We start from the raw sequence: 26,024 nt of genomic DNA on the forward strand, positions 1-26,024 counted from the left end.
TGGAAGTCGATTCCCGGCGCGGCGGTCGGCGATAAGGGGGCCGGCTTAAATCGAGCGAAAGAATCACGAGCCGCCGCGGGTCGCGTTATCATTCCCATTTCGCCACGTGACTGTCGTGTCGCGTCCCCCGGAAATGTCAAGCCGCGCTACGACTATAATATAATGGCCGTCTATCGATCGGACCGCCCCGTGTTTCACGTGACACCGTGCCTCGCGACCCGTACACGTGACCGATAGAAAAAAGAAAAATGAAAGAGCCTCTTTCCTCTCTGTCTCTCTCTGCTGTCTCTGCCTGTGTGTACGCTCACCTGGGTGAAGAAGTAGTAGTACACTTTCATTCCGCGGTCAGCGAACAGCTGGGCGAAGTGTATCGACGGGCAGATGAAGAAGTAGTCGCCAACCACGTCCGCGATCATCTTCTGATAGATATAGCCGTTGTTCACTTGCTCCCAGTCCGTGTACTGCAACAAAATACGTGGTCTCGTCAGTGGAAACTCGTGTTTGTCGATATTCCATCTATCGTAACATCGCGAAGAAAAATCGTAGGACAATGTAGCTACGCTTATTGTACCACGTGAAGCTTCCGCTTTCGCATGACTCGAGTATTTTCTATCGAAAAAATTGTTCCATTCTGTGGTGATGGAAAATGTAAAAATGATCGATTTTTGACCATTTATCAAATTCGCACATCTGTGTTCGGCTCAGAAAATTTTTCCGGGAAACCGAACCACCGCGAATTTGTAAATTGAAGTCTCCGCTTTGCAGAGAGTCCAGAAACATAGCCGTGCGATTTTTAGTTTCGGTTTTGCAGCGGTTTGAATGAAAAGTATCGCATTAGATGAGCTTTCACCGAAAAATGCACCGGCGATTTTTATTCCGAGCGTCCAGGCTCTCGCGTCAACGTTGTCGTTATTTTTTTCCCACCCGCATTTCTATTTCCGGAGCGCTATTTTTCAAGGGGATGAAAATCCTCTTTTCCCGCGTAAAAATTCCCAACGGCCAGAAAATATTCTGAAATGATGCGGCTTTAATATTATTCGCAGCGAAAATCAACAGACAAGTGTTCCGATAGATCTCGGGAGCGAGCGGTTATACGCGGAGCCCAGGCACGAAGGAATTTTTTAATAAAAGAAGAACGGGTATCGGGGATCCGCTCTCCATATTTCACCCGCGTTTAAACAACAAACTGCGCCCGTGAGTTTCGTAGTCCGGTGAAATTCGCGGCACAATCAAGCTCCATTTATCACGGCGGGGCTCGCGCGGAGCCCGGCTCGGTTCGGTTCGATACGCGCCGATTATTGCTCGTGTTTTCGTGTAAATGGAACGACGCCCGCGTACTACTTCGCGATAATCGTCCCGGACGCTGCCAGCCTGAGTATCGACGCCCGAGGCAAGAAGATTTCCTCGATTGGTTCGCTGCGCCGGCCAATCTTCTCGCCTCATGAATATTCTTAACGAACTGGCGACGTTACGCAACCGGGGATCGTTAATTGGACCGAATATAGGGGTCGTGAATAAAGATTTATTCCTGTGAAACAGCCACGCTGTTTTCTCGGTTTAATAGTGGGCGGGTCGGGTCATTTTTTCACCTGACACACGTTGATATATGGCGGCAAACGAGTTACAGATTTGCACGAGTCGATATTCATAAGAAGAACATTTACTAGGACCTCCTGTTTTCAGAGAGGCCCGCCTACGTTCGTCTGAACACGCCCACATTGACCTAGGCCCGCCTACGTTCGTCTGAACACGCCCACATTAACCTCGGCCCGCCTACAGTTCCATAGGACACGCCTACTTTGAGGAAAAACCGCCCACATTCATGTATACCCGCCTAAAATCAACTACACCTGCCTTCCACTTTGAATCGACCCCTCCCATCTCGAGTTAGCATTTCCGAATTTCCAATGTAGCTCTCACAGCGAGTGAAAATGGAACCAGACGCGAGATCCACATGTAAATATCCCCGGTTCCTGTTGCAGTCGGGTAAGAAGCCGCGTAGATGGTAATCTTGATTTAAAAGGGACGCAGAACCTTGTCGCTGCGGCGTGCATAATTCACGGAATGAACGCGTCGGCTGTCCCCGGCGGTACGTTTCCGCGACAAGAACGCGTTACACGCGGAAGATTATGTGTTCTCGCAGCAAAGACACTCCGCGAGAAGTTTGATTAAAGCCGCGAACCGCAGGGTGCGTCGTATCGTGTAGCCGAGGAGTTAATTCCGGCCAATACACCGGGTACACGCGGGCAATCGTGTGTGCCATCGGTTTCATTAACCGCGGCGGTAGGCGGGGCGAAACGGCGAGGGGGGCGGAGCTTGAAATCGTTCGTAAAAAGCGAATGGGACACGGGTCATTAGCGTCTGCTTTAATCGGGCCCGGTGGCTTCGCGGAACGATCTTGCTCGTCCGGGCGTGGAAAATTAGGGAATTCGATGAACGAAATTTTAAATCGACCATCGCCGGTAATCCTTTGACAAAGTGCTGGCTGGAAAAGGACGCGGAATGCGGTACAGGTTGCTGCAGAGGCTCGTTGTTTGAATTAAGCCAGGCCCGTAGCTGTACCTGGCTAGTCCCGACGGCCATTTCCCTCCAAAAAGCGGATGGCACACAGAGACCAGGACTCTCGTTTCATTAAAGTGGACGAGGCCGCGCGAAGTAATCTTTGAGCAATCAAAGTTGACCGGCGGCCCGATTCATCAACTTAACCGCGGCCCCCGCCTCTCTTAGTCGGATTGTGATCCCAGTCCGTCAGACTCGCGTCGGACATTCCCGGATGCGTTCCGACCTCGCTATTTCGGACCAGGCTGCGCGCCGATCGAAAACGGGAACGCGAGAAAACGCGGTGCTGCTGGCGGATGTGCCGAGGGCGGCGGGCCGTTGATCGATCGACCAACGACGTTAATTATCACCAGGGGGAAGGCTAATTAATCGAAAGTTAACCGGCGCGCCGAGGAAATCGAGGTCGCACGCTTTCCGCGGAAGCACAAGTTTCCGAGCGCCGACGAGAACGCGCGGAACTCCGAACAACGGCCTCTCTCGCTCCTCGTGTAACTAGTCACGCGTTTCCGCTTCCACTTTTTAGCCGCCGACGACGGCTGCGACTGTAGCCGGCAACAGGTTCGCGGACACTAGGCCTGGGGAAAACGAGAATCGAACCCGGCATTCCCAACCGTTTCCCTTCCGGACCGTCTGGCTGGAAAATTTGTTTGTCGAAGAAACTTCAGCTCCGTGGAACAAACGCTGCGCCACTCCTACCGGAAATTCATTCACACTCTTCTCTTTAAGCGTACCGGGTGTCCCGGAGTTTTTCCAGCTGGTGGGCAGATCCTCTGAACAATGGGCGGGACCGAATCAGAGAAGGCGGGGTCAAGTAGGCGGAGATATTATTTATTGAAAGATGGAGTACGTCTGGGAACTTGTTGAAAGCGGAGTGAAGATTAAAGTAGGTGTGTTGAATTAGGGAAAGTCCAGTTCGAAGGGAATTAAAGCTTGTGAGAGGAGTAAGGGCCAGTCACAGAGCATAAGGTTGGATAATTTAGGCGGTACGTAGAAAATGGGCGGGCCCGACTGAAGGTAGGCGTGTTCAACAGCCAGTGGGCGTGTCCCGCATGAACCTAAGCGATTTAAAAAGGGAAGAACGACAACGAACGAGAAGAAACGGGGCTGTAAAGAGCTGGCGGCCAATGGAGCGACGTCTTCGCAAAGAGGAAACGCCGCCGTCGAGCATAATGCAACGGCAGGTGGTGCGAGAGGAGACGGTGAATTGAAAAATTACTCAGAATGTATAACCAAGGACCTCAGAAGTTCGTTGCACGTCGCGAGCTCGACACCGTAATTCCTAACGACGACTTCTCTGTGCTCGTTAGCTTATTTTTCGAAACGCTGCTCGATACGCGCGGTTCTCCGCTGACGAGAGTCGTCGACGGGAATAATTGAAGCGCGCCGCGGACCTGTTAAAATGTTCGCCGCCGCTGCGACGGAGACTTTCATTCGATTAATTAAGCGAGGGAAATTCTTCGAGCACCATCGGAGAAAATGATTTTTCCATTCGAGAAAAGAGTCACTAAATATTGCTGCATATTCACAACAGTGTTTGTAATTTACACTCCGCGACAAAACGACAAGACACCTCTAGATTTCTAATGTTTCTCAATACCAATGATGTGTACAAAGATTTTGTATGCAGGGTGTCTCGGACCATCCGTACCACCCATTTATAATCTCGGAAATAGGTTATTTTCATGAATTCAAAGTGTTTCTCTTATAAATCAGATGCGCTCTATCAAATGGTGATATTTTTAACTTTCGGAACATGGTACTTTTTATTACGGATTCGGATTCTATGCGAAAAAACAAGAATGTTTTGCCTGAAACATTTTTTCAACCGTTGTCATTTTATAAATAATGTTTTCACTATCTGCTCTTGGCATAACTCGGAAAGATGGCAAAAGATCATCGAACAAAGTGGAACATATTTGATCGATTAAAGTTCATTACTTGAATAAAAAAATTGGGCTGTATTACACAGATAGTTAAAACGAGGTGGTCTGGGACACCCTGTACAATGAAAATATAAATATAGAAGTACAAAATATATCGGGGTGTTCGCGTTGGTTTCTCGTGTCGATTTCGAGGGGGTTGTTAGCGATTCGAGTGGGTAAGGGGGACGTCGTGAAATCGAGCGTTTCCCGCGGCGTGGAACTGCCGCGCAATTAAAAAGTCGTTCCGCGTTTCCCGACAACGGGCAAGATCACGGAACACCGCCGGCCAAGATGGCGGAAATGAATTTTCAGCGGAGCAGGGGCGAGAGTAATGAGCGGCGTGCGTGATAGTACGCCGCTGAAAATCTCGCCGAGCCGAGCCCGGCCCGAGCACTGCGGCGGCCTGGCAACGGTTAGGCGTCGGGCCGGCCAGGTCCGGCAATGCTCGCCGAAAGCCGCCCGCCGCACAGTGGGTTGAAACGCGAAAAACGCGGACAAAAATCATTTCTGAAGCTATTTCTAAGTTTAAATTAATAAAAATGGTATCGTTTTATAGATTTTGAGGTGCTGAATTCAACTTAACAATCAGATTTTGTTCAATTCCAAACCCATAAAAGTTATGTAAGGTTTTTTAGAAACGGTTTTCTCGAATTGGGACGTACATGTTGTTAATTGTTTTATTATTAATAATGGTATATTTTTAAGCTATTTATAGTATAAATTATAGTATAATTTACTTTATGTTAATCGCCGGACCATATCCCATAGTCATCCTCTTCACTGTTGTCTTCTTCACCGATGTGTTTGTATGTGTATGTGATTTCACGTTCGCGGATAGTAACGGATTTACATAAATAGAGGGTTCACGGAGGGACTCGGCCTATGATATTTTTTTTTATTGTCAAATCGTATAGTACATTATTAAAAAAGTTATCGTTTTCTTTAGAGCGGTCTTAAACTTTTGTCCGCTACTGTATGTTATAGATATACGTTAAGTAAACGTTCAAATACTTCATTATGATTATTTTTAATGTGTTTTATATATGAGAATACAATATGCCTTCAAGCTAGTGGGTTACCAAGTCATTTAAACGAAAAAATGATTTCATAAGTTGTGTTCACAAAAAATTAAATTTGTTGCAAAATTCTGAGGTCGTAGACAAATTTTGATACCAGATTTGAAATCAGCGTGAAAAAATCTACTGGAAATTATATATAGCATGATAAGAAAAAATTTTTTCCGTGCGCAGTATTGGAAAAACCACAATTTTCTTGAAATTGTGCACGTTTTACGAATTTTCTCAAAGTTAAAAAACGTTCGTACCACAATTTTCATAATCATCCCATATTCTGCAAAGTTTCAGCTTTCATTTTAAAAAAATTCATAGTTCTATCTCATTTCTATCAAATGTTCTTTGATTTTGACACAGAATTCATCGGTTTTACCCACTGTGCGGCGCAACCGCGCATTCACCTCGCGCGTCATCGTTTTTGTGAGACAGTATACACATCTGCTGCTATCTGCACGTGAAACCTTTTTAGTTTTATTGTACACATATCTACCAATAACGTTGTATAAATTTTATTGTGGCGATCGTTGGCGTTCGGTTTATAACTGTATTTGAATAGAAAAAAAGCTTGAAAATTACTCTTTGTTTCATCAATGTTTATAGGTGCTATATACAACAAAAGCATATCAAATCCATGCTTATTATTTTCGTCTTGAAACACGCTTTCAGCTAAGTACATGCAAAACATCCTTACTCATACGTGTATTAAGTTATAACGTACTAAATGAGACGATATTCTAAAAAATTCAGGAGAAGATAAGCTCATGAATTTTTATTGAACTTTAGCATTTAATTGTAGGATATAGATATGGAATTTTGGAAAATGAAATGTAGAAAATGATGCCTCATTTATCTACTGACAAGTTAATAATACAATTTTACATGTTTCGTTTAGTCAGAAAAATGACTTTTGTCCGCGTTTTTCGTGTTTCAACCCACAGTGCGTCGGGCCGGCCAGGTCCGGCAATGCTCGCCGAAAGCCGCCCGCCGGCTCGTGACAAATCGAAACGACCGGACGAACTGGAGCAGTGAATTAATGGAGACTACCAAACCCCGCACGTCCCCCGAGATTGCGAGGACAATAAGACCGGCAATAAATTCGTAACTCGTGAGTAATATTAATGAATCGTCATAATAAACTGGAACCCCGTCCCGTTTCACTCACGTTCGCCCACGGCGCACTGTGGGGTATTTGACCCGAAAAAGTGGAAAAAACTATTGTAGCGTTATTTATAGGTTCAAGGTTATAATATTAAATATCGTTGGATTCGTCTTAAGATCAGCTACAACATTATGAAATCCAAAATACATTTTAGTATTTAAAAAATAAAATTTACCTCAATTTTTTTTAACTTTTACATATTGAAATTTGTAGACGACTAAATACTGTTCCTCTTTTGTTCGAAACATTTTTTCCTCAGATTATCGAGAACCCATGAAAGACCGTGGCGATAGTGGAATATTTGCACCGAAAAGCTGAAAAGAATTATTTTTACACATAAATTATATTGAAATGATGTAAATTATTATATTTTATGCAAAATATGTGAATCTCGAAACTTTCTAGTAAATAATTATTGTTTAACAAATGCAAAAAAAATTTTATTTACCTATAGTTAAAAATTGCTATTTTTAAAATAATTTTAGTGAAAATTTCATTGCAATATCTCTACTGGTTCTAAAGTTATAACAAAATGGGTCACGATTTTCCAATCCAGACCAGCCGTAGCAATCGTAGCCGAACATGCAGGCGTACGCGAAACGCTGCTAAACGCTTAATACTAAATTAGCTATAAAATTTGAATCCGGACATATCCGGAATCAAAATTTGTTGGCTTATAATCACAAATCTTTGCCGAATGTAATGACACCAAAAAGAGCACTCAATAAAGCTTTATACTATAACAAAATTGTCAATAAAGTTTTGTAATTTTTGAAAAGCTAACAGAATGATTGGTAATATACAAATATTAATAACAATACTGATTTAGATGACAACAAAATAAAATCTATGCGAAAGTGCTCTGTATACCTACCTGAACAACTTTTGTAATACAAGAATTTACAGAATTTTCCTTCGAACACTTGAAAATAGCCAATGAACAGACGCTGTCTTAGAGAGTTTAAGAACGCCAAGCGCGCCTTAAAATCTCTCGACTTTCGATGAAGTTTACTACTTCACGGGTGTACAAATAGAAAAAATAATATTGCAGCCTTATTCTTCAGACCTTTAACTACAACGAAAATTTTATGCCATACGCAAAAATTTAGAAATCGAATTTTTTCCACTTTTTCGGGTCAAATACCCCACAGTGCGGCGCGGGTCCGGCCGTTCGAATTTATCGTCGCGATAAACAAGACATGCGAGAGCGAATTAGTTCTACGATCCGGAGAGGTCCGCTACCTTCGCGCTTCAAAAATCACCGTGCTCTCTCGCCCGCTCATAAATTGATAGGAGCATGCGCGTCCGTTGAATATGTAAAATAGTTTAAGTACTTAAGTGGAGAGGTATTAATGAGTCGGAAGTGACTAGCCACACCGCGCCGGTGGTCCGCGAGCTGCGGGAAAATACGCGGCCATTTTCCCGCGTCGTTGTCGTTAACTATGAACGCTCCACCCTCTCGCTCTCACCATAAATATAATATCTCACGTGCTTGAATTCTCGAGATCATTCTCGTAAATTCGGCTGTTTAAGCGTCGCGAGAACCGCGCCGTCGTAAAATAAACGACGGATTTTCCACGGTGTAATGAAATTTCCATGCACAGCGCCCGCTGCTGGACCTAGCTGAAATCCCCCTCGATCTTCTTCGGACTAATTTGGCCCTTCTTTAACCAGTTTCCGGAACCTTGAGCGTAGAACAAATTCGCTAAACATTTTGAATACACTTCCCCAGGTAACTGGAACGAAACGGGGCTCGCTTACAAGTAACACTACCCAACTGATACTCACTGATTTGAAACTTCATGTACTTGTTAAACACCAAAATATATTAAATACGTGTTTTTCTTTTTTTTGTTTCGGCTAAATACGCTTTTTAGGGGTAGAAAACACCTCTCGAAGTCTGGCGATGGAAACGTTTGTGGCGAATTATTTCTTAAAGGATACAGTTTCTGAGAAAAGTGCTAGGCGTCCTTGAGATCGATTTCCAAGGTCAATTAAATTTGGAAATAATAAGCCGGACTTGCCAGATTTAGCAGTTGCCGGACCTTGAGCGCATCGTGTATCTATAATCAGTAATTTTATGCGACGACTCTAAATCTGTCTTCAGAATTGATTTGTTGCGTTATTTTCCAAAGAAAAGAAAAAATCAAATTTATGGAAAAAATATAAAGGAGAAAAAAGTATTGCAAGCAACTTCAGAATAGAAGTAAAGGTAAGAAAGCATAAAATGTCACTCTAATTGTAAATTAAACATTATGCTTCGTACAGACTAGAACATTTCGACGAACCGCGCCGCGAACAGCGCCTTGAACCTTGCTGCGAACCGCGCATTTCGACGAACATTTCGACGAACGACATTGGGCTGCGCGATGATGCTGCTACTGTCAAGAGACATACATTTTATTCAATATCGTGAGGAATAGAGTTCTTATAGAAAAAGTTTGAGGCAACCCCGCTAAAAACCCGGGAATTCCCGAATCCCGATGCCGGGAACGAGATGGGAAGCCTCGTATCATGTCGGAACGGGATCCCAGAAATCCTGAGTTTTTTCAGAGAATATTCGGGATTTCCGGTGGTGTTCGGGTTTCCCGTGAATTTTTTCGGGATTTCTGCAGGGGTGTGCAAGATTACCGAAAATGTTCAGAATTCACGTAAAATATCAGGGAAAAAAATGCAATGTTTTCATAGCAAGGGCATCTTTAATAATTTGAGACAAATTATAATTAAATTTAATTTACTACAATATATAATTTAAATCACCGATGTCTTTGTTTATAAATTTATGTATATTTCTTGAGATTTATAAATTATATTATGAATATTTAGGATATGCTATCTGTCCTGCAAACAGATTTGTAAGTGCCAGCCCGTTCGCGTTCGTGCGCGCAAAAATGCGCGCGGCGGCGTTCATGGCACCGTTCGTGGCACCGTTCGTCGAAATGTTCGTCGAAATGTTCGCCAAAATGCGCGCGGCGGCGTTCCCATAGCTGATGGATCGACCGTTCGCGCGAATGCGTGCCGAAATGCACGCCAAAATGCGCGCGGCGAAGTTCGTGGCGGCGTTCGTGGCAACGTTCGTCGAAATGTTCGTCGAAATGTCATAAAATATCCAAAAATTCAAGTCATTTAATCTCGAATCTGATGCTTCATAGAGACCTGAACATTACATCTAAATAAAGTGCCAACATTTTCTGTATTTCTTTGTGTAGTATACACCGCTGCAGCTCCCATAGTTGTTCGCAAGAAAATCTGGAAATAACACAAATCCGTTCCGATCGCCATTCGTCGAAACGTTCGTCGAAATGTTTGTCGAAATGCGCGGTTTGCGGCGCGGTTCGCGGCGCAGTTCGTCGGAATGTTCTAGTCTGTACGAAGCATTACATTCATGCTATATTAGAAATTATAGCACTTTTTTCCGAAACTGTATCCTTTAAGAAATAATTAGCCGCAAACGTTTCCATCTCCAGTGGTTGTGGGGAAAAAGCGTATTTAACCGAAACAAAATTCACGTATTAAATATTTTTCGGTGTTTAATAAGTACGTTACATCCCATTCAAATGAGTGAGTATCAGTTGGGTAGCGTTACTTGTTAGCTATAAATATAGCAGTGAGCGCGTTAATGCTCGAATTACGAACAGACAAGGGTGAGGGTAGCGCGAGAGAGGGAGGGTGAGTGTTGTTAGCAGTGAGGCGGACAATTGAAAGTCGTCGAAACGACGCAGTCTATTCAAGACGTTTTCCGGCGGTTCCAGCTGTTACGAGCGGCGCCGCCATTAAGAAGCTCCCGGAATAAGGGCAACAAGAGGGCAGAGAGGATCGCGAGCGATCGTTCCGGCCGTGGAAACGGGGCGGCACGCGCGGAAACAAAGCTTTCCTCCTCCCCACCCCGTCTCTCGTAGTCCTGAGAAAGCGTAGGCTTGAAGCGTACAACGAAAGAGCGTCGCCGCTCACGGTGCTTTCGAAAGCCTCGACATCAAAGCTGCCGTGGATAATTCAGCGTGGCGCGCGTTCCGCTAGGAAATTAAACAACTTTCCTCGCCTCTGACGACAAATTCGTACCGGTCTCTCAGTGCTGCGAGGCACCGTGTCAACTTCGGAAACCCTCTCAGCCACGAGCCTTTTTTTTTTACCCCCGGACGAAAATCCTCTCGATGAATCCAGTTTTTCAGCTCGGGGAAAAGGCTCGCGCACTTTTACTTTCAAGTGGCCGGAATAACATAAGGCATTTTTTTGCCCGAGCAAAAAAAGCTCGCGGATCCTCCGGAAATAGATCACGGATTCTAAGGCGAAAAGTTGTCGACTTTCAATCCGTTATAACTCCGAGGAAAAAAGTCGGAGAGTAATTTGCTTTAGCTCGCGCTGCAGCGCGAAGCTTCTGCTTTCGCATCACGGAACTTTTTTTCCCCGGAAAAATTTTTGTATCCAATGGTGAACGTGTGACAGTGGAGATAGTCAATTTTTGACAATTTCTCGAGCTCATCTGCGTCTGTACATCTCAAAAAAATTTTTCGGGGATTCGCACTATGATCGGTGTGGAGAGTGAAGTCTCCGCTTTGCAACGAGACCAAGAAAATTGCTGTACGATTCTTCGTTGCCTTTTTATCGCACTCTGAATGAAAAATGAGCCCCACGGTGCAATGACCTCAGTATTGTATTCTTAGTGACTGCTATCTTGAGATGGTGCACTTTTCATTCAAGGTGCGATAAAACGGCTAAAAAAAATCGTAGATGAAATTTCTTGGACTCGTTGGAAAGCTGAGACTTCACTCTTCAAGCCCATGGTAGTCTGAATCCCGAAAAAAAATTTTCGAGCCGTACAGAAGCATTTGAATTTGCAAATTTGTCTAAAATCGATCATTTGTACATTTACCCTCGCCATCGAACAGAAAAATTTTTTGAAGAAAAAGCGACGTAGGGGCGTTAAAGCGGAGGCTTTGCGCGTTACAATGAGCCAAGAGTGGTCGCGATTCGATTTTTTTTCACGGAGTTACGCGATGTGAAAGATCGAGAATTCTTGAAACCGGATTTAACGAGTGTTCAATATTGAATTTCGGGGAATTGCGGCGTCATCGAGAGGATAGCACGTGTCGCTAATTTTAGGGTGATATCAGGAGAAGTTTATTTGGTGTGACCCGGATGCTCGTCGATGATCGCGGCCGACCGGTAAATCTGATTCTCGATCGGCCCTGTAATTATACGTGACAGGCAATTCTCATGCGTTGAACCTCGCCGTAACTACCGCAAGCTGTGCTTTAAATTCAGCCACGCGGTTAGCTTATCGACTTAACTCGCCGTGGAGGCATTCCGCGGCTCGAGTATACGCGTCCAGCCCCGCACACCCCCTCCGCAATTTCTTGCCCGATCAATTTACATCCACTTGCGCGAACATCCTCCTAGTTTGCCAAAAACCTCGAACGAAAAATCGCTGACCATCAAAATTCACCGTTAAACCAATCGGCGAACGTATTACACCTATCATAGAATAATAATCGAACGCGAAGTTCGTTTTAAAATATCAGCGAAGAGCACCTCTGGCAGTTCTGCATCTCTCGAGCTCGATCATTCAATTTCGAAGCAGCCTGTATTTATTCGACGAACTGCGCCTTTCTCGCGAGAGCAGACGGAGTATCAAAAGGAAACCTAATCGAAGGTTGATCTACATAAATCCATTGTAGCAGCAGCGGAGGAATGGTATTCCAGGCTCGTTCGACTCTCTCTCTCTCTCTCTCTCTCTGCGTTCTCCTCCCCTTCTCACGTTCCACCTCTCCCACTCCTTCTCTATGCCGTTCTGTTTCTCCTTCCGGACGCATGCCCGCGGTGGTGCTTGCGTCACCACGTCGACGGAGCTCTGCCGACGAGGCGTCGGCTGCCGTCGGCCAGGATTCTTCCGCGAATATCAACCAAAGATCGGAATTGGCTATTAAAAGTTCGCGATAACTTTTCGAACCGGATAGACGAGGCTGCCGGCTCTATCGGGTCTATCGGGTAGCCCAAACGTGGCCGGTTCGATTCCGTTTCTTTTCAAGTCTCCCCCACACACTGGGTGTGCCAGTCGACAAACCATTTCTTGGCAGACTCATTTCTTTCAATGCCCTTTCGAATTACACATTTCTTAACACTTTACCTACCGGAAGCCTATTAATACGTGTTTGATATGCCGACGATTTCAAAATTGCCTCGACTTTCTAAAATGTCCTTGTAGTAAAAGAGGGTAGTATAGAGGCTGCCAGATGTATCGCAGAAGGGTCTTGCCTGAAAAATCCTTGACGCACCAAGACCACTAAAATAAGACAGAGGCCCTTAGATATGCTACATAGGACCCCGTTTACTTTTTCGAGAGTCAAATATCTTTCAGGTCAGTTTTAGTTAGTTCACTGCAGATCCTCTTCAAGGAAAGACGTTCTTTCTGTCGCCGTTCAAATAAAGCAAATTTGAAAGGTTAATCTGCGTTTTAGTTGATTTCAACTTCCCATTAAAATCCAATAATAGGGTTTTCAATAATTGTTCTGTACCGAAAGAAAGCATAGAAATCTTCTTCTACATTGCAATCTTGAATGAAACTATTAGATGACTTTATTGAGGGTGACTTGTTACTTCAAAATGAAAAGTGCTGTTACTATTGAACGTTCCAGTAAAAAGTGTTCAGGCATGTACCATAGATTTTTCAAAATTGTGCAATAATCACCGGTCGGTAATGCGTTAACACGACTTAGGATTTTATCCTCGTCATATGTAGGTAGGGTTGCCAGAAATGTTTTATCCAAATATAGAGGAAGTAGTGAAAACTGCAATTATGTATAATATGAGATACGCTCAAAATATAGGAGTTCAAGTAAAAGAGGTAAACGGCACATTTAAAATTTTTTTATTTAAACAAAGATGATTTTTTATTCAAATATGATGAGATCAAGTTCAAATATAGAAGATTTGGCAACCCTATATGTAGGGTAAGTTTGCTTAAGTCGTACCCCTTAAGAAGAAAACCGTATGAAACTTAGGATTTATCAAATAAATAGAAATTAAATGTGTTATTCAAAACTTGTATTAATATTGTTGCTGTTTATTCTAACGAAATTAGAAAATCTACGTGCTTTCACGTAAAATAAACTAAATCTTGAAAAACTTACATCGCTACGACTAAAGGAACCGGTCCCCTAAGTCGTACCTAAGAATTCAATGAAGCAACGATAATAATTAAAACGTATTTTTCATAAATCTGTTTACATGACACACAGGTATTCCAGTGAGTACAAACATCACATACAAATGCTTTTTGTTCTTTTGTCAACTGCAGCGCATACATCGTGCACCCATGATTTGCATTTCAAGCATCGAATCATGTTTTCCTCCCGATCTTCTCCACAAATAAAACAAAACCAATCGATTTTCTTCTTTGCAATTTTTAATGCTGATTCTTTCTTATTAATTACTGCGTTTCTTTTATTTGCCGCATTTTTTATGTTTACTTTATTCTGCGTTGACGTCATTTCGACTGACGAGCTAGTACGACTTAGAAATCTCACATGGGTACGACTTAAGACACGGCACGAGTTTAATTTAAAAAGTAAACATAACCTAACTGAATAAAATTGATTTCGTTTCGACCAAACGATTACGTAAATTCTACTGAATTTATATTTAATAAGGAACATAGTTTTATCAATAATTTACTTGCAAGATTAACTACCAAACGTATGCAGAAAGTTATAAGAAAATTGAAATAAACTTACTTGATGACAGGATTTATAACGAGGCTGGTTTGTGGCAGACAATAATACGTAAAACAACTTGGTTGACTCAGATGTATATTTGATGCTGTTGTCGCCGTAGTTCGTTCAAAATGTGTTACGACTTGAGCACTTGTACGAGTTGAGCGAACTTACCCTAATTTGCTGTTCACTCAATATTGTAAGTTGAATATTTCGTGAAACATGCGCGATTGAATTTCGAGGGAAACTGGTTGACGATCAAGTCTGAGAGTAGAACGTTCTAGTACACCCTGTGGATCGCATGTCGGGAAGCATGATGAACTGTGGAATCGCAGTCGATCGGCACCGGCGATAAATTCCGTTATCGGGCCGCCGCAAAATTAACGGACCTGTAATTAAGCTGAAGTCGCGATGATAACGTCACGTTTTCGAAAATCCATGAGAAGCGTGGCTCCGCGGGCACACATCCTCGAAATCTTGCCGGTCGATCTTGGATCGAACGTCCTCTGAATCACCCTTGTACCCGCGAGAATAGATTCTCCGCTGTACTTTACGACGCACAGTGATCGATTCCTCGATTCTAGGTGGACAAAATGGTAAAGGGCCTAGCAGACTAAGATAGGTGTAGCGGCCCCACCCACAATTGTGCGGATATTGTGCGGAAAACAATGGTTTTAGGTTGAAAGATAACCCCCTAAAATTTTAAGTCGCTAACCCTTCGTATAAGGATGATATGTGGGTAAATACCCTTAACTGTATCATTTTTTTTCTCGCTTGTTAATTAAGATACTCGGATAAAAAAAATACGAAAATACTCGAACTTACCTCCTTCATATCATACATTTTTTTCACCATTGTGATCAAATTTGTTGATCAAATGTTTTTCAATATTTAACTATGTTCCACCAATCCGACCATCTTGAAACTTTTTTATACGTTAGATAAGCAACAGAACATTGTTCTTGAATTTTTTGGAAGTGGTCACTCTAAGGGTTGCTTGCAATTCCCAGCCCTAAAAAATTAAATGATTTTTTTCTACTCTTAATAATTTGATCACAATGGTGAAAAAAATGTATGATATGAAGGAGGTAAGTTCGAGTATTTTCGTATTTTTTTTATCCGAGTATCTTAATTAACAAGCGAGAAAAAAAAATGATACAGTTAAGGGTATTTACCCACATATCATCCTTATACGAAGGGTTAGCGACTTAAAATTTTAGGGGGTTATCTTTCAACCTAAAACCATTGTTTTCCGCACAATATCCGCACAATTGTGGGTGGGGCCGCTACACCTATCTTAGTCTGCTAGGCCCTTTACCATTTTGTCCACCTAGAATCGAGGAATCGATCACTGTGCGTCGCGGAGAACCCTGGAACGAGAAAACGTCGGCCATCGTGGCCCTAAATTCTCCATTTACGTTCCCTTTTAGAACCCGGGACTGTGCTTTGAATCGGCCTGTATAAAAACGCCAACGTACGGGCAGCACCTGCGGAAAATTTGGCCTCGCCGTTTACGACGAAAGTTGCGGGCCGCGCTCCGTCGAACTTTTCTCGGAGAGTCTTTTTCGCTGCCGTGAACGAAACTGCACACTATTTTTCCCTCGCCGCGAAAGATTGTTTCCGAGGCGATCGTTGTTTCGCATCGAGGGACAAAAGCGGAAGAACGGGGCGGGGCTAGAGAAGAAAGAGAGACAATGCCGAGCAGATTTTTGTTTAAATAATCCGTATCTCGGCCGGGCGATCACTGGAACACCTTGGGATCGTGGAGGCGACGACATCGCCGTCGTCGTCTTCGGAGCACAGCGGTCCTGACAGGCCGTGTGACCGCTGGAGAAGAAAAGATCCGGCGTCTTCTATTCGGCTGTACTCGTGTTCTTTCTTCGCTTGACCTACTTCAGGAGAAAGGACTCCTTCAACAGCCTCCTTCCAGCCACTGTTTAGCGTATCTATTTCTATCAAATATAGGTCGGCCCCTGTTTCGCCAGGATTAGCCCACCCCCACCCCCCGATAGTCACAAATTCGTCCGACGAGCTGAAACTGTCTCTCCGAATTTAATTCGTACCTAACTTGGACCTACACTGCCGGACAAAAAAATGATATAACATTTGATGTATTTTTATTATATATTTAACGATCAATGGTTACTTTTAATAAGATCTCCTGTAGGATTTAGAAGAATCTTATAAAACGACATTTAAGTTATTTCTAATCGTCTATTTCCTATTATCACTTCTTTTAATAATCCCTTTTTATCTGTCTCTGTTGTCTTCTCTAATCTTTCTCTATTCGTTGTGCACACGTGGCCACCTTCTCGAATCTTCTCCATTTGTTCGTCCGGATGTTCTCTACCATACCGATCTTACTAGACCCGGCGTCATACCGCCAAATTCAAATTAAAGAGATATATCTCTTTTGACAGGGCAACGATCAATGGTTATTTTTAATAAGATCTCCTGTAGGATTTAGAAGAATCTTATATTCATATATAACAAAGAGTACACTCATATGTACATATTACTCACCCTATATATTAGGTATGTCCTTCAAAGTATCCATATAGAATTGCAAGTTTGTATCTTGCACACGAAAGGAATTAGAGAAAGAAGTGTAAACATGAGGTGACTTTGCTCCGTCAAATTGAGAGGACGCATGGAATATTTTCAACTGCTTTTTACTTTACCGGACTTAAAAGTACCTTTCTCCTATAAGTTATGATATATTTGGTATGTAATCCAGTAGATTTGTACCCGGGGCGCCTGCAGATCGAAGTATCGATCCTGTAGGATCAATGGTTCAGGAGTTATTCTTGTTTAAAGTTGATCAATCTGCAGTGTTTTTGACAGGTAAGAGCGCCGCCATATTGGTTTTTAGTGACGACCGCGAGTCGCTTACTGAGCAGAACCTGGCAGAACCGCTGGTCCTTGCCCCCTCGACCTAATCACAACCAACTCGGTAAGCGGCGCGCGACCGTCACTACCAATATGGCGGCGCCCTTACCGGTCAAAAACACTGCAGATTGCTCAACTTTAAGTAAGCATAACTCCTGAACCATTAATCCTACAGGATCGAAACTTCGATCTGCAGTCGCCCCGGGTACAAATCTACTGGATCACATACCAAATATATCACAATTTATAGGAGAGAGACACAAATTTTGAGTGATTAAAGTAAAGTTTAACCATATTTTCTGTCATTATGTATTGTGGCAATATTTGTGCCATTAAAGTCAAATTAGACGAAAGTGAAACCGACCGAATTTAATTATTACGGTCACAGAATCAAACTATCACGAAAATTGCGAAGTTATTATCAGATTGTCCCAAAAGTTTCTTCCGGAATGTGATCCTTTAATATTGCTAAATAAATATTAGGTTGTCCCAAAAGTTGGTTTTCGATGCATGCACATAATGCAAATTCATATTAAGAAGTACTAAAATATTAACATAAACATTATCACGTATTGTTTGTATTTATTTAGCGACATTAAAGGAACACACATTCCGGAGGAAACTTTTGGGACAACCTAATAAATGAAAACCGTCACGCTGTGTATAACTTCTTAAAAAATCCGAAAACCTACGGAAAAAAGAAAAGTACGATGGCCACAGACGAGCCATATTACGCGAAGCTTCTAATTATAAGGGAACTGCAAGAAAAAGCCCCGAAGAAGCAGGTGTTTCAGCTAACGTGAGAACTGTGCGAAGTATTCTCGAAAGCAGTAAACAAATTAAACGAAAAAAGCTGGAAATAAAACCTCCTGTAAGCGAGCAAGATAAGGAAGCTCGTTAAATGTTTGCTCGCGATCATGTTTCGTGGAGAAAGAAGTGGAGAAAAGCTTGAATGATGCTTATAACCTAATTCTAAGTTAGAAATGGACCATATTTGGGCCTAATTGGACCATAAGGGTAGTTATTGGTTGGGGTATCAAATTTACTCAAGCCAGACCCGACCTACAGTACGTGTACGTGAATTGTGCTGACGCAAGAGCCGAAGACAATGTTGATGCAGCCGGGATTGCTGTTCAATATGGCCGGCCGTTTTCTTCGACGCTATCACCGCCCCTAAGCACGTGGTAACAGCTATTACGAGTGTCAGCCAGTGTTTCACGAGACCGGCCCGTATTTACCAGTAATTTACGGCACGACGGTAAACGACAAGCGCGGGGAATCGATACCGGTCTCTTCGTGCAACGTGATTATCTTGTTTAGCGGACGGGCTGGTTCGTTCAATTGAAATATGCGGCCGTTTTAACGCTCCAATTCCTCTCGTGCCGCTTTTCGTCCGCAGCTCAGGCTTCCAACCCTCGGCCGCGACACCTCGAGTCAACATGGCGCCGATTGCCGGATCGATTACGCGGATCGACCATTTTTTATCGATCCTCAGAGATCCCTCCGCATTAAGAAAACAAACTTATCCTTGCTGCGGGAGAACTTAACCTCCTCAAGGTCATGCAAGGTCATTCGAGATTAAATGTCACCAGCTTTTTTTAAACGCTGCTTTCTACCTAATTTCAGATTAAATCTTATCTGTCCAAGGTATACGAGGCACGCCTAATGGGAAAACCTAAATTTATCTCCGTCTCGGAGAATTCTTCGCCGTAGAGGTTAGGGCGCACACATGCTAGGTGTCCAGCGAGAAGCGCGGGTCGAAGCGTAAGAAAAAACGTGAAAAAGCGGACGGACACGAGAGGGAATATCAAAGTTCTTGGAGGCGGGTGGCAAACGGGTCGGTTCCCGCGACTTCACGTGGTAGATTTAAGGGGTGGCCACTTATCGAGACTGCCGCGTAACCGCACGGCTTGATTTACTGGCTCGATAACCGAGGACCATTAATATCAAGCGGGGAACGCGACCAGCACATCCCGCATGCCGTCTGGTTCCCCATGTTACGGCCACGGACACCCGTGCACCCTATTCTTTTCACCTGTACGCAACGTTCCAACCCCGCAACCCAATCTGCCCGCTGAAATAAATTAGCTTTTTCGAGTGGTCAACGAAACCCGTTAATGGCAACCCCTTTTATTAATTGGTTGTAAAATTATTGAGAAGCTAAACAAGCTCCGCCCCCGAGGGAAATCACTAAGTTTAATTTCTTTAATGGGCAATCCCATGGAGGATCCCATGGATTTTTTGTATATTAATTTAATATTTTTCTCTTGCTGCATGGGCAAGAGAAATTAAATTAATATACAAAAAGTGGCAAATGAGTTGAGGGACACTAGCAGGAAAAATCCATGGGGTCTCCCAGGGGATTGCCAAGATGGCGCCGGTTCTGTTCGAGCGTCCGCTCGGCCGGTAAAGGAGGCGGCGGAGATAAGATTGCGGGCAAATTTATAATTACCCTAAAACTGAAGTTATCTGCGATCTGGGTCGGTAATTATGAACACGCGTTCGCGGATAGCCTGAAACTCTCGACCGAGATCGATCGTCGTCCCTCCCCCCGCTAGCCCCAGCTCGGAATCTCTGAATTTTTTAAACGGACACCTTATCCAAGATGTTCGTGAATGATTAAAAGTGACCATCGTGTGATGTCGACCGATCGGAGTCGAGCGAGTCGCTACAGAAATGTCACCCGGTACACGGTGAATTATCGAGACCCGTTGCGCGCGAGTATGGCCTAAATTAGTGATAATTAAATGCAGAACTGAAGCCGTGGCACACGGCCGCCACGCATTCGAGGTACCAGTGTGAAATTTATCACGGGCGAGCGGAACCCGCGTCCTTCGCTGCAGTGTCCAGCTCGTGCGTGCCCATTTAGACTCCATTTTGCAGCGCGCAATCGAGTTTGTCGCGTTTTTCGTTTTGGAAGTGTTTCGTCGCCCAATTTCGTGTAACGTGAAATATTTTCGAGCACGCGAAATAAAACGTTCAATATTTGTACACCATTATCATTCCGGGAAACAATTTGTTGTTCTTAATTCGAAATGAAACTTTGACAATTTCATATTTTACTACGTTTCTATTAGCTTGCTTTCTTGTCTGTCTGTCTGTCTGTTCGGTACAAATTTTGATGAGCTAGAGACTTGAAATTTTAAACATGGCGCAGAAGTGGATGACAATGCAATATTAAAAAAAAAAATTTTTAGAAAGCCTATATGCGTTTACGAGATATAAACTATTAAATTTAACCGTTACACCTCCCCGCGCGACGCTCGGTAGTACCCGACGCATAGGGCGCATGCAATATATAATTGTTGCATGAATAGCTCTCCTAAATCACTAACAATTTTATTGCACTGCAAATGATATGAACTGTTGGGCGAGTTTTCTCAACGGCAGCTACTCTCTATACTCCTTACTATGTATTATCTTGCGCTCCACGTTGTTCGTTTTAAATCTTACAAATATTTTCATAGCTACTCAAAATTCACAATCACAAATTTTCAGGACTATCTGTACGGGGTTAGGAACCTGTATGGGGCTGGGAAAAATTATTTTATACTTTTTAGTCCGTTTTGAAAAAAAAATTTTTAGAAAGCCTATATGCGTTTACGAGATATAAACTATTAAATTTAACCGTTACACCTCTCCGCGCGACGCTCGGTAGTACCCGACGCATAGGGCGCATGCAATATATAATTGTTGCATGAATAGCTCTCCTAAATCACTAACAATTTTATTGCACTGCAAATGATATGAACTGTTGGGCGAGTTTTCTCAACGGCTGCTACTCTCTATACTCCTTACTATGTATTATCTTGTGCCCCACGTTTTTCGTTTTAAATCTTACAAATATTTTCATAGCTACTCAAAATTCACAATCACAAATTTTCAGGACTATCTGTACGGGGTTAGGAACCTGTATGAGGCTGGGAAAAATTATTTTATACTTTTTTAGTCCGTTTTAAACACGTGGCATTTTTAACAGATTTATTTTCATCTAAATAATTATTCAGCTTAATCTAGAACAGTATTTTCGGTAGTGAGTGTGGTTATATTTAACTGATTCTTCGCCCGATTCGAATATAGAATTCAATGGATTTTATTTTCAGTAGAAAAGGTCGATTACGGCCAGACACCGCGATTTCTGCCTTCGGAGCGACAATTATAGGTCACCCGGTATATTTTTCGCTTTTCGATGGTGGGAATAGAGCTAATGATAAGAAAGGCCGATAACGTTTAAAAGATTGTAGCCGCAGAACGGCAAGACACAGTCGCGAGCTTCGATCGCGTCGAGAAAATGCCAGCGCGCTCGGAGTACGCCACGCGGCCAGGTGCTTCTTTTTAATTATGCAGGCATCCCACAGCGAGCGCGGCCTTCCCTTCCGCTTTCGTGCCTCCTTTGTGTCGAGATAACGCGCATGAAACGCCCGGCGTATCGTCCGTTTCGTTTCGTAAAGATCTGGACAGCCCGCGTTGCCTCGAACCGTTCTTTGAGACTGTTCCGACCGCGATTTCAAACACGAGAATAACAATCCCCGGTGAAACTGTTCGCGAATCTACGCGGCTCGTCGCGAACAATACGCCACTGACACCTGTTCGCTTTTTACACCGCCGTTTCCGGTAGAATATTGACTCGGGCATTTTTAAGGAGCTTCTACAGTCCTTCTAAAAAATTGATGCCAATCAATGTGGAATATTTAACTTGTCGCAACTTCCAGGGAAAAGAAACCCCGTACGCGAGCCACCTTAGCTCATTTTAAAGGGAAAACTCTTAGCTTTCACATCCATAAAATGTTTTTCCTTTTTATCTTTGTTAATCGCGGAATACAAACATTTATTTTTAAAAGATTTGAAATGTGTGTATCGATGATGATCCGGTTTTTTCTTTGCAATGCTGCGATCATTTTGATTGGAGAGGTTCCCTTGACCTTGAGAACAGCCTTGAAAGCGTGCCACGGAGACCGCAATGTCGTTTGCACGAGGAAGTTCATCTCCGAGACCATTTTCTGGCAAATAACGAAGAAACGGCCCGGTGAAAGGCCAATACACCTGAAAAGCAGGAATTTGCCTCCGGGAGACGTAAGCGTTTAATTTTTCACCAGATCTCCAGTGAATTTTCCCCGGGAATATGGCCGAGCATAAAGGGAGGGGGAGGGCGGGGGTGAGAAGATCGTCGCCGTTTCTTATTCCGGATGCTCGGGAGCGGAAAGCTTGCCTCGTGACGTTCCTGGAATATTTTCCGCGCACGTATTTTCGATAGCTTGGAGCAGAAGGCGTGGATATAGGGCGCGTCGAACATCCCAGTGCAATTATTTTTGACTACTGCTGTCATGAAACCGCTCCCCTTCATGGAAACTTCAGTATCATCCCCTTACAACACATTCTAAACTCATTGTCCTTTGGGGGATACTTGTTCAAATTTTCAAACTGAAGAATGGTAAATTATTCTCCACGGTTCAGCATGAAAATAAGAATAAGCTTTTTGAAAATAACACGTTTTTAAAACGTATTAAAAAGTATAAAATAATTTTTCCCAGCCCCATACAGATTCCTACCCCCGGACAGATAGTCCTGAAAATTTGTGATTGTGAATTTTTGATAGCTCTGAAAATACTTGTAATATAATACATAGTTATTCAGAGAGTAGCTGCCGTTTAGAAAACTCGCACAACAGTTCACATATCATTTGCAGTGCAACAAAATTGTTAGTGATTTAGGTGAACTATTCATGCGTCAATTATATGTTGCATGCGGCCCACGTTTTTCGTTTTAAGTCTTACAAGTATTTTCGTAGCTATTCAAAATTCACAATTTCCCCGCGTCGGGCGGGGAGGTGTAACGGTTAAATTTATTAATAGTTCATATCTCCTAAACGCCATAGGCTTTTTTAAAAATTTTTTTAAAAAATATTGCATTGTCTTTCAGTTCTGAGCTGTGTTTAAAATTTCAAGTCTCTAGCTCATCGGGATGTTAGTTTAAAATCAATTGCAAAATTTGTACCGAACAGACAGACAAGAAAGCGAGCTATAATAGAAACGTAGTAAAAATTGAACAGCAAGGGGTTGAATAAAATATTCTACAGGATTCCCGTTTAACCTGTCCGATTAATGCTCGATGTATCTACTTACGGTAAATCGATGATGTCACCTGAATTATTTGATAGGCGTGCGACACAATAGCTTGATTAATATTAACAAAATTAGATGGTGCATGTAGCAAGGTCGAGCATTAGTCAGACGTGGGTCGGGTCGATTTTTCGTTGTTCCCGTGATGGGATGTGAATCTTGGGGCTCGATGCATCTTCGTCGGGGTGATTAGCAAGCCCCGGTGACAAAGAGATGCATCGGCCTGTCACGTGACCCATTTCCACCCCTTTGATCGAAGGGTTCGTTTCCCGGGGATTTGAAGTAATGAACGGCTGAATATTCATGCCTGTTGTGTGACCTCGCGGAAGGGGGTTGCGTCGGAAGGGGACAGCGGGAGGGCCCGACCGGTTGCATCCCCCCTGCAACGTGCATCCATATTTACGCGGGCTGCATCCGATTTTCTCCGCGACATTGGAAACGTCATTTCCACGGATCCCGTATTTACCGAGCACGCCAAGACAAATATTTGAATATGCATGATCGACCGGCATTGCTCGGCGAACGAATTCCCGAAACCTGACGTGTTTCGATCGCGGGGGATGAAACCGGTGAATTTTCAAAGAGCTCGGACGGTAAGGGGCAGGTTGAACGCGCATTCGAATCGCTGAAGCTTTAAACTCGTCGTCATTAAAATCGGCGAGAGGACAAACGAGCGGCTCGGCAAAGTATCAAAATGTTTGACCCACATTCCGCTCGAAAATATTTTTACCAACCCCCTGAAAAGTGGGGACACGCGTGTCGAAATACGCGGACGGAGTGGAACAGGGGTGAAACGCACGTGGAATTTTCGTCGGAATGAGCGAGCAGCTGCCGAAGTCCTTGACCCGCCCCTATTTGCAGAGCAGGGTGTTAGCAAAGTGGAATTTCACCCCCCACGGGGGCAGGCGAAATTTTGTTACGCCAGGAGAAATGATTCGAGAACGTTTTCGAGATGCTTTGTACGCGGAGGTACCATTTCAGGGTGCGTTTTCGAATTCTAACGAGGTAATTTCCAATTCACCCCCAACTACCCCTTCCGATGCTTGTTAATTAAATGGACACCGCTGCCAAACCTTCCCACCTCCAGCCTGATTATTTACACGGACTGATCTCCGACTTTGCCGTGTCGTGTCACCGATGGGAAAATAATTAGCGGCCACCTCCCTGTCGAACAGGGGGTGTCTTTGAGGCGGCATTAACCGTGTACACAACGATATTGATTATCAACGACCTCCTCCCTGTCCTGGACGCGACCCCTCTCGCGTGGTTACAACCTCTGTTTGTTCGAGGGGGCGGGGTGACTTCCGACCGACCCTCTACCCTCGACTTTCAACCCTCGACCCTGGCCGCCCCTCGTGGGAAACCATTCCCGAGGGTGAACTCTTTCCTTCGTCGATTTTCCTAGAGTCTGCACGGCACAGCACTTTTACGGTATTATTTATAATAATACACCGACAGATTCGCGAGGAATTGGTCACGTCTGACTTACTGTAACCTCGTGCAAGACAATCGGTAGTATTTTTTTTATCGAAAACAATTTTTGAAAGTGAGTAGAAAAGTGAAGATGTCCAACAATTTAAAAAATGTTTATTGGCACACAGAATACAGATGTTTCAAAACGGTACTGGCGCGAAGATTGGCATTCCAGTTACAAGCTGGCGATTCTCGGGGGGTAGACGCATGGGTGAACTCGTTTCCCGTCGGCCGGCGAGGTATCAGTTTGAAAGTACACTGACCGAACAAATAAATGGGAAGTTACGCGCGGCGAACAATGCAAATCGATTTTCCCCCCGGAGCGTGTCTCGCGAGTTCGCGAGAAGAAACCGTTCTTGAGGGGCGTCGAGGCGAACATTCCGGGTGGCGCGCACGACGCAACGAGGTTTGTCGTTGAACGAAATTCCGTCGGCGACGACTGTCTCGGAGAGTTTTTGGTGCATCGGTGCACGCGAAAGCGTCCGACAAAAGTCGGTCCCGGGGGGATGGAAATCGTGCTCGGCTCGGATGCACCGAGAACACGGTTCCCCTCGTGAACGGGTGCCGGCGGGTGGTCCTAGGGGTTGAAGGGGCGAGGGGATCTATGTAAATGCGGCTACCTTGTCGGAAATCAATTTTCGTCGTTCCCTTTTATCTTCGCCGCGGCCAGGCCGGGCTCTCGCCCTGCCACCTGTGGAAAAGCCTCCCTTTTTCCCCTGACACTGGAAAACCGGCCACCGGTTCTTATCGCGATCGAACACGCCCCCGCACGTCCGCTACCCCCGTTTCCAATCGCTGACGTGGATAACAGCGGAACCCTCGGAACTGGAATTAACGACGCTGCCCTAACCTGACCTGGAACTGTTGATTCCCCCGTGATCCGATTTCGCTTGTTGACGTAGCCCTCGCTTTCAACGACTTTCGATTCGATTGGGGATTTATGGAACTCCCTGTAGAATGTTCCCCTTTAATATTTTCTGTACAATGTCATCGTACCTGGTACGTCCTGTAGACATTGTCACCCTTTCGAGTAGTTAGTACCATTGTAACGGGGTAGTTAACGGAATCTCAGAGGGTGAATTGGTTTAGGGGTGCGCAATTGAAATACCGAATAATCCCGC

General features: G+C 43.9%; 1 protein-coding gene across 1 annotated transcript in view; it reads right to left on the reverse strand.

Moving 5' to 3' along the window:
* Window positions 1-26,024, reverse strand: part of Ache-2 (acetylcholinesterase 2) — a 155,193-nt gene that overhangs the window by 44,432 nt on the left and 84,737 nt on the right. Inside the window, exon 3 of the mRNA XM_076444269.1 lies at window positions 309-461. Within this exon, the coding sequence (XP_076300384.1) occupies window positions 309-461 (153 nt within the window). The remainder of the gene's footprint in view (window positions 1-308; window positions 462-26,024) is intronic.

This window comes from Lasioglossum baleicum, chromosome 20 (assembly GCF_051020765.1).
Source record: "Lasioglossum baleicum chromosome 20, iyLasBale1, whole genome shotgun sequence".
Lineage (NCBI taxonomy): Eukaryota > Metazoa > Arthropoda > Insecta > Hymenoptera > Halictidae > Lasioglossum > Lasioglossum baleicum.